The sequence below is a fragment of the Melanaphis sacchari genome, unplaced genomic scaffold, assembly GCF_002803265.2.
Source record: "Melanaphis sacchari strain LSU unplaced genomic scaffold, SCAv2.0 Contig31_pilon_pilon, whole genome shotgun sequence".
NCBI lineage: Eukaryota > Metazoa > Arthropoda > Insecta > Hemiptera > Aphididae > Melanaphis > Melanaphis sacchari.
Window position 1 is genome coordinate 1725755 of NW_020271193.1, and position 14152 is coordinate 1739906.

Consider the following 14152-nt stretch of genomic DNA (forward strand, 5'->3'; position numbering starts at 1 on the left):
GTCCATTATTACGCACGATTGAAAAATTGTATAATAATTATTATTTCACGGTAATAAATACTATGTCCATTCGTTGCACAATAGCAAAACAAGAAAAAATAATAATAACAAAAAACAATAAAGATCATGAGTGGTTAAAATTATAAAATTTTAAAATTACATATACTTATATAAATTGTTATTGTATATTTTTTCATTTTATTCGAAAGCATATATGTATTATTATTATTATAACAGTCATCAGACATTGTAGATGGAAAAAAATGTAAACAGGTGGATAATGTGGTACCGTTGGACTATCCGGTTCTTTGACCTTCGACGATTTTTTTTTCTATCATTATAACATTCGTATAACGGCAACGCATAAGAACAAATTTTCTTTTCACTATGTCGCCCGTAAATTGCATAGCTCAACGATCCTAATGTTGTTCAACGCAGTGAAATGCATTGAGATAAATTCAAATAAAATAATTACTATAAATAATTTAAAAATATTTTTTACAGGGGTTCTTCAGACGCAGTATACAAAAACAAATCGAATATCGGTGTCTGAGGGACGGTAAATGTTTGGTAATCCGATTAAACAGGAATCGATGTCAATACTGCCGATTCAAAAAATGTCTAACGGTTGGCATGTCCAGGGATTGTAAGTACAATATCTTATACATTGTGTTATTGTGCAACTTTATAATTAATATGCCATGGATGAATATATAAAATATTCATAGAGTTGTTTGAGATTATTGAGATGTATAAACATCAAGAAAAATATTAAAAAACTCATTTAGAAATTTCCGACTGTATTATTATGCGAACATATTCGTCGTCAAGTTTCAAGAACAAACTATTTATTTCATGTAATGTATGATTAAAAATGAGACTGGTTTTTATAATAAGCGAAAATATGTTTTCTTTGTAACGTTTTAATGGTTTGAATATGCACAATAATATTTATGATTTTATTTTTATCAAAGTAAATTGAGTAATCATTTTAAAAGCACACGTTTTGTAATAATCTGCCAACAGCATAAGGGAAAACTGTTAATTCTTGTGGAAAATGTGCTATTTTTACAAGTGATTTAATAGGTCTATTTGAATGTATATTTTTCATTTTTATACAAGAAAATTATAAACAGTGCGTTGTACATTATTAATTTATGATTTAAGACTTGCATTTATATTTGTTTAAAGGTATTTAATTAATGTTTTAGATACGTTAATGTACTTATACGTATGTTATGAAATTTAATGATTAAAATTATACCTTATAATTGACGTTATAACGACTTGACTTTATATAGTTTTAATATTTCAAAGTTTTCAATAGAACAAACATAAAGGTTGTGCTCTAAAAATTAAATTATTAATCAATATTATTAAATTTATATATAATATTATTTGTTCAAAATAGTCACCATAATATTCATTATAATTGTTATTATTTAATACTTAATAATTTTTAAATTATAACAATCTAAATAATCACAATAATATTATAAACATCCACTTGACGAGAAAAAAAAAGAACCCGCTGATGTTTACTTTAATACGTTTTTCCCAGCTGTTAAATACCTGTACTAAAATATTGTCATTTTTGTTTTCAACGATTACAAGCCGTGTACTTATATGACTATTTAATTACGGCCATTCTAAATCCAAATCATAACATTGTCCGCAACCGAACAAAACTACAATAACAACAATATGACAAGTAACAACCATATTATAATTACAAACCATATACAATTGACGTAGCTAAGCTTAAACATATAGCATCTTAATAATATAATTTATCATAAAATATTTTGGGGGTGTGACACTTCATCAAGGGGACTCGCGACTATCCTTTTCTCCTTTTCCCTCTCTACACACCAACATACTAAGTACACAACATGCCAGTTCAGTCAACACGCCCGCGGACTATATGGCTTGTTACAAACACTTTTAACACCGGATTTGAGTTCAGTGGCCGAACGTCCACATTCAATACAAATCTACATATTTTAGACATCGCTGTACCGGTCGTTTTAAACGGCTCGAAAACACCTACGGCCACGTATACCTTTTATTGCCAGTCGCTGTAGTAGTATATTATATACATACTTACCAAATGTCATGCGACTCTTATAACGAAGTATAACATACATAGATATATGTACATATTTATTATTGGTTATTAATCTTAAACATACATTAATACGCCACTGGTATTTGTATATTATTCGAATTCGCCCTGGAAAATATTAATAAATATAAAATACAGAACTTGATGTACGTATTTCAGTTCGAAGTTCAAATCGGTATAGGTACCTGGTAGTGACACACATAAAGAGGTGAGGCTTAAGGATCAAATTCCCTATCCCCGAAATGTGCACCTTCGAGAAAATGTATTTCTACAAATATCCTCTTCTCTAGTATCAGTATAGTATGCAATTTCAAGAAAATAATTAATAACATAAACTCTGCTGAAAAACCTCTTGTATGCTACTGGTACTTGGCTCATGGCTTTGTAGAGAAATATGAGAAAAAGATGCGTAATCCACTTGCGACTGACTGATTGTAGCGATTCGTGTATTCTGGTAAATGTACTTCCCGTAAAAAAATGAGAATAAAATTTATACCACAGATCTTTAACATAATACGTAGAAGGTTCTATAGACATTATTATAAAAAATCGTTATAAAAACCAGATAGGTTAGGTCACCAAGGGTGTGTATTCCTATTTCGTTATTCAATTTTCCGGGAACAGGAATTGGGTCTATGAAACTATAGATACTGATTTGATTTGCACTATGATGTATTGATCTGTAAAGGTGATTACATGTAGCGCCAGCCCTTTACAAAACTATCCATTTCAATCTTCTATAATATGTGCATGTGTGTACTATCAGACAGTTTTAGGTTTGCCATCTATTAATTATAAAAATCATGGCAGTTTATGACTATAGGTACTTAGTTATTCTCCATTTTTTGATATGGGCAATATATATGTGGCTAATAATAGACATACGCGAATAAAAATCACGTTTTTGATCGTAGTATTGATAAATTATATTTATTTTTATTATAATTATTATGTGAACTTAATATTGTTACTCGTTGGTTCGATAATAATACTATTTTAATAGAAAAAAACATGTATAGGAACTATACTTATAATTTTAAAACAATAAACTCTTCGTTCGTTTCTTTTATCAAATAATAAAATCATGAATAGACTTCTTTACTCTCTTTGTTTCACTATTGTAAGCCCTATCCTTATTTTTTTTTATAAATAATGAAATTTAATTTTTTTATCTCTTAAGTTTAATATAGACTGGAATTCATACAATTTATATAGTATTATGAAATAAATTACTTAACAATTGAGTAGTGATCCTATTATGTTTTATTAATTTTAAGTCGGCCAATAAATTGTAAGAGATTGTTAAATTGTTATATTTTATAGTTATAAAGCACATGGCTCTAAATTATATTATTATTGATATCCCGGGCCTACTACTTATAAAATTTTATTTATATTGATTATTAACATAAATTAGAAAATATTTTAAGGTGTCGATATAAATAAATTAAACATATCAGTATATCACATACTAGTAAAGTATTTACATACAGTAAAATAAAAATCTAAATAAACATTATATGAATATCGACTACAATACTTTTTTTATGTAACTACGTTACATTACTTTTAATCCTAGATATTATTCATGTTCCGGAAAATAACACTTATCTAACTATATTTTTATATGCAAAAATATAGACATTATATTTAACAATGAAATATGTCATTCAACAATAACTTTAACCATTATGTGATAATTGTTAAAACCATGATAATTTTGCGGGTCGTACCTATCGTTAGTATTTATTTATTGGGATTTACAATATAATACTTTCGTTAGTGTTAGAGGTTCAGAAAAAATATTAGAAAAAAATAATCATAAAACATAGCTACTATATATTAGCTATAATATAAAAAATGATCGTTATTCAAGATTTACATGGGTTTTTTAGAAAAGTTATGGAGGGTGCGTTGAACATTTAAGTATAATACATTATAAATTTTCAAGTACTTAGTCTAAGTACTCTTACTACACCACCACCCTGCGCAAAATAAACCACTATTAAAAATTCGCAGTAATGCATAAAAAAAATACATGAACGCATGCGACAGTAATATATTATTATGTCATGTATCTTGAATTTCGCTGTACTATTATCTATCGACAATTATTGTTTTTTTTCGTTTGATCAACCGTATTGGATATACACGTTCAAATAGTAAAAATGTATAATATTATGTCATATACTTACATACTGTCGATACCAATGCTACAGAAATGTATACATAAGTAATCGAACACAGATTAGATACAGAAAAATATATAGTATATTGTTATTGTCAGTTGAAAACGCTCTCAAATACAGCGTGGTTCACTAAGCATGCTCACTTTCATTTTTTCATTAAATAATCAATTTATTCAAATAATTCCATTATTAAGAATTTTTAAATATACTCTAAGATCATAGTTTATTGCAAACTTTTAAAACTTTTATAATACTTAAATAGTATCCTATGGCAATACAAACTTATATTTTTCATTTAAGTACCCTTCTTTTTTTTTTTTGCTATAAATTATTTTGAGTTATCTTTTTGAAAATTATAATATGTATTTAATTTAAAAATCGATTAAGTTGCTTTTTAATTACTAAAATGTTTATATTAAAAAAAAAATAGTCCTTAACAAAAGTTTTAAAAAAATTCAAAATATTATATGTTATATTGTATTTACTGTCTATAACATCTATAATTTATATACTTATTACACTTGAAAATTTTTTGTAAATATCAAATAATAAATATTGATATCTAAATAAAAATTACCAAAATTTTAAACTAAACATAGCCCCCATATATTTTAAACTCATTATCCTGGACCGATTATCCGCAGTAAATAAATTTAAGTAGCTCAAAAACTATTCGTTCGAATTTTGATTTGTTCAAAATTTTCAGAAAAATTATCTGCTAAATTATTTACAGTAAAAAGGAAAGGTTGTCATTTAAAAGATAAAAGTTTGAATCTTTACAGGATTTTCCTAAAGTAGTACAAAACTCTCAAGGATTTTAAAGTATTTAAAAATTTCAAAATCAGATTTTGAATAAAATTTTTTTTTTTTTTTGAAAGATAAGAGGGAAGATCATGCTTGATGAATCATGTTATATTATATTACTTTACACGCGCTTATACAACACGCCGTTGTCACTTCGCAGAAATTCGATATACTTCATTGTCTATATTATTATTATTATTTTGTCACATAATTCATTAAATTCCAAAAGAATCTTTTTTTTTAAAACTACATCCGCTGCATTTATAATAGTATCTCCAATATTGAAAAAATAACTTATCTGTTTATAATAAAAATATGTACTATATACATACCAAAAAATAATATTATGTTATATTATATACCAACTATTTGTTATTAGTTATTACTTATTCTTCTATGGCGGTTACTCGCCTAATAATGTAGAAAATAAAATCACACTTTAGGTTAAGTTAGAGTTCTACATTCTAATTTATTTCCTCACCAACGATTATCACTGCAGTGTTATTTACATAATATTCATCATATCATAATTTTATTATTATTGTTGTTGTCATTATTATTTATTATAAGTTATAACATATACAAACACGATGACGATCACGATATTATTATGACGCCTGCACAAAAATGAACCTACACAGCTTTGCCAATAACCTATTCGAGCAACAAAGATTCAAAACGTCGAACGATATTCTATTCAAATAGAGGGGTAATATAATATAGAGTAATTCACCAAACCCATATTATAATTTAATAATGAAAATATTTAAATTTTAAGGACGAAAACTGGCATACTATTTTCGAATACTTAGAATTTTTATATGATTTCACGAGTGAATAATCCTATATACTATATAGTAGGTATACCAGGGTTTACATTACTAGAAAAATACGACCCAACACCATACAACGTGTATTAGCCTAATACCATACACAAAAATGACACGATACCACAAAAATCCATCATACTTGTGTAGCCTGTTACCGTATACTCTACATAATATTACAAACATAGTATGATTTTATTCATAGTATACTCTGAATAAATACAATTTCTAGCACAACCACCCTGTTGGCTGCTGCTACACCATTTCATATCAACTGCACAAACAGTAAAATTTGAGTGAATAAGCATACAGTCGGTAGTCGGCTAATGGAACTGGCAATGATAATAATTATTTATCCAATTTTAAAAATATTCCTCATCCAACAACAGCATAGGCAATTTCTAGACATTTCCGTTCATTATGTACCATATACGTTCAGGAGAAATTACAAGTCATATTTATTGTATTAAATTACAATCGTCATGTTGTTTAAATTTATGAGTAAAAATACAAAAAAAAAAATTTCATATTCATATCCTATATATTATATAAAAATACATTTATTTATTTATCACTATTAGTTGTTACTTGTTACGTTTCACTTTACAAATAATAGGTGATAAAAAAAAGTTTTAACTTTTTTTGATAATTTGATGTCATCGCAAAACGACATTGTTTGAAAAAAATTCTATTCTTAACGATTTTTTTTATCATTTTTGAGTTATTACTGTTATTTTTGAATAACGACATGCGTATATTTTTAATTTCATATCTTTTTTTTTTTGAAGTACGTTCAATATACATTAAAAACGAATTTCAAACTCGAAATTAATTAGTTACAACTTACTAGTATTAAAATTTTGAATGAGCGAATTATAGTAGACGAACATTTATTTTATCATATACTTATCGCGATTTGTGCGTATCGTTTTTTTTTTTCAGCCGTTCGGTACGGAAGAGTGCCGAAGAGGTCTCGCGAGCAGCTCGAGTCAGAGTCAAAGACCGTGTCGGCCGCCGATTCGATGGCGGCGGCGGCCGTACAAGTGACCACCACGACGGTGACCACGACGACAGTCTCTGCGAACGCGGCCGCAGCTGTTGCAGCCGCGGTGGCCATAGGGATTGGCGGCAGTGCGCCGGCCGTGGCCGATCCGATCATGACTGGCACTGGACCGGCCGCAGTGATCGAGACCAACGGTGGTAGCGTGTCCATATCGTACGACGTGATTGCGGCCATATCGCAAGCACACCTCACCAACTGCGATTACACGGACGAGCTGACCAGGACACTACTCCGGAAACCCGTGGCCTCTCCAGTAATTATTCCCTGCGATATTTATTAATTATTATTGCTATTTGGTTAATTTGTATTTGTATTATTATTCGTCTACAATCGTACGAGTAATATACCCTATTTCAGCGGTAGTGTGACAATAATGACTAAAAGTTCAAAGACGCACATAAGCAGAAAATATATTTTAATTCCGTACCCTTAAATCAAGTCTTAATGTACTTAGATGAAACATAAAAAATAATTTTAGTCAAGTTACGATCATTTTTCAATATGTTTTGTATTTTGATTTACATGGACAATATCGTAAAATAAAAAAAAAGTCATTATCATTATTATTATTATTTGAAATTAAACTCGTTATTATTATTTACTTTCCTTTATTAAATAGTTACATAAGTGTTTTTTCCAATTAAAACTATGCATTTAAAAGGGAAAGTAATAAAATAAATTAAAATAATAAAATAAATTGTCTATGATGTCTTATAATTATTTATAATTTTAAATAAGTAGAATTCATAAAATGTTGAATTCAGAATTGAAGACAATGATAAGCTCGTGTACTATGAAGGTCACATAACATGATGTGATTATTTTAATTAAAAATCGTGGAACATTATCTTTTTTTTGTGTCCTCATGTTGTAGTATGTAATTAAAGTAGTAAAAAATTTTTATTTCGAGACAAAAAGAAAAATATAATGTAATATAATATAAATATTTATTCATTATAATTGTTTGCTGCCGTATTATATCTACTTCGTTAAAACTTTAAATGAAAATAAATATAACTGATTTAAATAGAACATTTTTTATAGGTACTTTACGTTATACGATTTTAGTAATGAATATTCTGTCAACATCATACTATTTAACCATTTTTAATATTGCAGTTTTATTAATTTTCATTCGAACAATAAGTGCAGTTTTTGTTTTTTTGATCAAAATTATGATAACACAAATATTCTGTTGCGTTTTATACTTTACGTAAGAAACAAAATGTAGTAAAATGACAGTTAATTATATTATATATCAACTATATACACCTCATAATGTATCCATTGACACTTTATAATAATTATTGTTTTATCATATTATGGACATGATGGCTATTGTATATATTAACTAATAATTTCTAATAATTTTTTTTTTTTTTGCTTGTGAAGCCCGCCCAGGGATGCTCCAGCCCAGAAGTAGCATCGTCAACAGCGGACAGTGAGGAACAGCAAAAAATATGGCTGTGGCAACAATTGGCCGCGCACATTACACCGACCGTACAGAGGGTAGTTGAATTCGCGAAAAGAGTACCGGGTAAGAAAATATAATTTCCCTTGAGATAACTTATGTGTATATCTTAACTCTTGAGATTTTAAGACGTTTTCATCAAAGTGACTTACAACTTCAATAAGCCTTATTACACTTACATTGTAAATACAACGTGTACTTGAATTAATGGGCATATTAGCACTGATTTTACGCGACTGAAAAGAGATATTACTTTCATAAAACTTATTTGCAATCGATTACAAGCAACTTAAGAAGACATAATTTATTATATTTTATCTAAATACAGGGCTTACAGTAAAAATAACTATCTAACACAAAATTCTTTTTAATCAAAATTTTAATTTTGCTATATTTTATTATCTACATTATTTTGTTAATTTTTTCTTTTTTACTCTGTATACTGTATACTGTCCCTGTCTATTTATACATCAAAATTGCGTTAAATACAAATTCGAAATTGTAGCATTGTAGCATCAAGGTCAATATGATTAGAATTTAAATTATATTAGTTAGCGGATAATATTTCGTATATATTTTGTAAAATACTATCTAAATAAGGAGTTAATTAGTTATAAGTGTTATAAGTTTAAATTAGGTCCACTAATTTTTATATTTTAAAATTCTTAGAATTAAATTCGAAATTGAATTATTGATTTTAAAATCTATACTAATATTTTAAAAAGAAAAAAGAAAAATAAATTAAAAGTTAAAACGATAAAATTAATATACAAATATAGTTTTTTTTTTTTTTTAATGTTGTTTTGCAATAGAAAAAATGTATCTAAAAAATATTTCAAAATATTTGATATTTTCCGATAATATTAGTATTTACCTTTAAAATAATCATCTTCACATATCGTACAATAACGTTAACTTTATATTTTAAACTTTCAAAATCGTTACGGCCGCTTACTAATTATATGTCATTTGCGTTTGACTATTTCATTTTAGGTTTCGTAGACCTCAGTCAAGACGATCAGCTGATTCTCATTAAAGTGGGATTTTTCGAACTATGGCTGTGCTATGTGTCCAGGTTGGCTACAGACCTTTCACTCACCTTCTATGACGGCACGTTCATCACACGACAGCAACTGGAACTCATTTACGATGTAAGAATTTCATTCAAAATTATATGTATATGTAAATCAATCGTCAAGATCGTCGTAAACCCAAATTATCGTCCTAAGTCTTAACCTTAGTCAATAATTTCGTTGTATGCCCCGTATAATTTTTCATTGAACAACATTGAAGCTACGTAAAAAACATACTAAGTTTCTGGTTTGTATTATGAAATATCCTAAGTGTACTTTTAATAAATTCTATAGAAATTTTTTTATTAGCATTGCTTCCAGTGAAATAAATATACCACCGTATGAAAATATTTATATACAAAAATAAACTGTCATAGATAATAGAAATACCTCCAAATATTAAAAGGTATTTAAAATATTTTTTTAAGATTTTAAAATACATTTCGAAGGTATTTTTAACAAGTACCTTGAAAGTAGTGTCAATGAATGCTCCCTTCTTTCACATTTTCAAGTCTAGTACAAATTGTTAACTTAATATATTATTTTGTGTATATACAAATTATAAATGTCTTTTAAAAATGAAAAATAAATAAAAAGCAAGTATCTAAACATTAAATATATATATTTACATGAAGATATAGAGCCAACGTTTGCGAGCACTCGTATAACATTTTCGATTTAAATTTTCAATGAATATACTAGAATCCTATAGATTATATTAAATTTGGTGGATAGCCAAATGGAACACCCAATTTAATTTGGCTACCAAAAAACATATTTTTACCTCATATGCACAAAATTGTAAATTTCTAACATCTATTTTTGTTAAATATGTATAATATATTTGCGATTCAATCTACCTATTTTCCAAACTAGCTTAAAAAAAATCTTTATGATTATTAAATGATTAGGACAATAATATAAAATCTATTGTTACAACTACCCCTGCATACATTTTAAAAATGAACATACTACAATTCTACAATAAACTAAAATATTGTTTTTATTTCTTTGAATATTCGTTTGAAATATTGATTTTTTTAATAATTAGGTTTTTTTTCTCCTCATAATATGATTATAAACAAAAATATCTACCTACTGGGATAGTATACGTGTGTATATTTGTTTAAAGTTGCCAAATAATTCTAAAAATGTACTGCAGATACTACACTACGAAATAATTTTTCTCGCAGTAAAAATATAAATACGAGTGAAAATGCACACATGTACTGTTTAACCAAAACATCGTATTTTAAAAACAATTCACATTTAATCATAGGTACTTCTCTATGTTACTAGTTATTCTTGAAGTTTTGAAGTTCAAAGTTCAAAATTAAAATAAACACATTAAAGTGGTAATGCGTTTGAATATTTAAACTGGCGTAAATGTATGCATTAGAAACAATAAGAAAATAATAGAATTATTACGAGTTCGATAGATTGGGAAAATACATTTTTTCTAGAAAAGTCTGTACTATGTAATACAATTTTAAGCCTTACTCAAAATTTGGCAATAACTCAAAGAAGATCCCGTTTATTTTTTCACTTGAAACTGACCATACAATATTTTCGTACATTATTCAATTGGAAAGTATAAAGTATTCTAATTTAATAACTAAAACAAATGTATTAATTATTTGACACAGTAAAAACGTGCTCATTAGTAATAGTGACGGAAGCTTATCAATTTATAAGAATCAAAATTGTGTTCCGAAATTCGACATTAGAGCAAAAATACTACTGCACTCAAATATAAAGAGTATCCTATAAATTGTAATGATATTAGTGATTCGTATTGTTTGAATTAAATTATTTGTATTGATTTACTAAAAAATGTCAAGTTCATCACGATTTATCAAAATAATTTCAGGGAAATAAAATAAATGTACCTACGCACAAACTATTATCTTCCTTGAACACTTTAATTGTTGGTTTTATTCTATATCAGTCCGATTAGTATTTTGAATGGAATATCAATTACATTTCTGGATATAAAATAAACTTATGTAATAATCGTTTATACATAAAAAAAAAAGTAATAACATTTATAGTATCAATGATTTATGTTTTAATTTTTCAACGAAATCTATGACATAAAAACAAAAAAATATAGTTTGATAACTAAACTATAGTTTATTTAGGGTTTTGAAATTAAAACCATTCAAAGACAAATTATCGAAATATTGTTATCAGATCGCTTCGTGTCTTACATTTGTAAAAATGTATCTATAGCATAAAATATTGAACAATCGCTTTATTTTTTACTTAATTAAGTTAATGGTGAAAACAAAAATCGAATTTTCTAACATAACACAAAAATCATTAAAACTGTTAACATTCGTGCATCATTTTTTAACCTCGTTTTCTCCTAATATTTTATGAAATTTTTGACAAAAATTAATGAAACAACCATTTATTACCAAGTGTTCACCATTCAATTTATTGTTTTTATTTACGAGACTACGTTTTATTATCTACAGTTGGACTTCGCCACAGACGTGTTCCAGTTAGTGACATCTTTCAATAGTTTATCGCTGACGGATACCGAAGTTGGTTTATTTGCTGCCATCGTGCTATTAACGCCGGACAGACCCGGCGTTTCTGATGTCAAAACCGTACAGCACAGTCAAGACCGAATTGTTGAAGCATTCAAACTACAAGTGAGTCATCGTTATCGTTCTCTTTTTATCTTTGAAAGAATAACTGTGGAGAAAATGCCATAATTATTTATTACTCCTACGTCCCCGCGACCTTCTTTTTAGTATTAACCTTGGACAATGTACTTATAGGTATCGTGGGTGTTTAATAAAAGACATCAAATAGTGAATTTTTTCTAAAATATGATTTTAATAATATACATTCATATTATCTTTAAAACGATAGCGCAATATCAATAACTTTACATTGATTAAAAAGTTTTTAAGTTTTTGGTTTTAAAGTTCCAATAAAAAATACCAAAATAATAATGCGTATTCATAAGAAAACATGTAAAATTAAAAAATAACTCTGTATCACAGAGTGATAATTCTGTACACGGAAAACTTTTTTAATCTAATTCAGTGAAAATATAGTTTATTTATAAAATACTCAAACTTTATTGATACTACAGGTGGTCACTGTTGGAAATAAATATTAGTTTACAATATCTGTAGTAATTTTATCTCAACGTTTTTTAAATTATAAACATATTACAAGACATACTTAGTATATGCAAATGTAATTTATAAATTTTACTCCCTCCCCTCCCATCAGAAAAAAAATATTGAAGTAGCCAAAAACACAAGCATCAAATATTTAATTCGAAGATCGGAACACTCTTAATTTTAAGATCAATAGTATAAAAATAAATCTCTGTGAATTGATCATCAAAAATTCATTATTATTTAAACGTGATTACTAATTTTTAGATAGCTTAGATGATTCGTGCAGCCATGCTAAAAATGTCTGATAGATAATAATAAATTTTAGGACTAATATATGTACCAAATATTAAACCTTCCTCCCCCTTTTCATTATTTATACTCGTTTTTTAACTATGGTAAAGTGGATTCCGTACAGCCACACAATAGTAAACCCTACACATTACATTGCTGAGTGATATGGTACACGAATTTATTACGACAATTACAATAGGTAGTATTAATTTTAGGAAAATACTTTACGCTTATCGCCTTATAACACTAATCACCATACTAACTAAAGCCCCAAATGTTAAAAAGACTTTAAAAAACGTATATAATATTATTATTTTTTTAAATTTGTAGCTAAGCAAAGGTCATGGAGGAGACAAGAATTTGGCTCAAACGGTGTTGTCGAAACTGCCCGAACTACGAACTATTGGTGCCCGACACGTTTCATACCTCGAGTGGTTTAGGTTAAATTGGCACATGCTGAAATTGCCACCGTTATTCGCCGAAATATTCGACATACCCAAGTGCGAAGAGGACTTGCATCAAGGCTGAATTATTATCTTTCTATTTTATTGTTACAGGTTTTTTTTTTTTTTTATATTTACTTATAATGTTTCGTTTTTTTTTTTATTTAAAACGAATCGAATACTTCCTAAACGAACAAAATGTGTTTACAATCAAAATCAGAAAAAATGTATTAGTAATGATAATTTTTAACAATATCTTCGTAAAAATAATCTTGACACTTACGATAAATATTGTTAACGCGCTTCAGCCGTCGCCGTCGAAACATGCTTGCGCCCCTCAAATATTCGTCCGGTCGCGCAAGAGTACAACATAATCATCGACGTCGTGTCGATCAAAGATATATAATAATATATATATCTATAATACTACACTATTATAAAGAGCAATAAAATGCAAAAAAAAATTTAAATTATAAAAACAAAAACACTATATCGTCTAATATTAGAATAATTCTATGTAAACGAAATAAACATTTTATAAGTATTATTATATAGAATATATATAATAAAACATATGACATAGGGTACATGTACAACTAAACAATCTTGTATGATAAGTGTGTTCTGTTTAGTTATTTTATAGTTATAGATATTCAATGACGATCAAAATTTCATCTTACACATAGTAACGAATAATATACGCGTTCTCGTTTCTTGTTAGGA

At 27.4% G+C, this 14152-nt stretch overlaps 1 protein-coding gene across 2 annotated transcripts in view; it reads left to right on the forward strand.

Annotated features, from left to right (window-relative positions):
- Nucleotides 1–13895, forward strand: part of LOC112596402 (ecdysone-induced protein 78C) — a 60442-nt gene extending 46547 nt beyond the window's left edge. For both annotated transcript variants that reach the window (XM_025342063.1, XM_025342062.1), the window contains 6 exons: nt 505–646; nt 6888–7261; nt 8401–8545; nt 9473–9630; nt 12033–12212; nt 13317–13895. In XM_025342063.1, the coding sequence (XP_025197848.1) occupies nt 505–646; nt 6888–7261; nt 8401–8545; nt 9473–9630; nt 12033–12212; nt 13317–13514 (1197 nt within the window). In that variant the 3' untranslated portion in view covers nt 13515–13895. The remainder of the gene's footprint in view (nt 1–504; nt 647–6887; nt 7262–8400; nt 8546–9472; nt 9631–12032; nt 12213–13316) is intronic.
- Nucleotides 13896–14152: the final 257 nt, after the last annotated feature.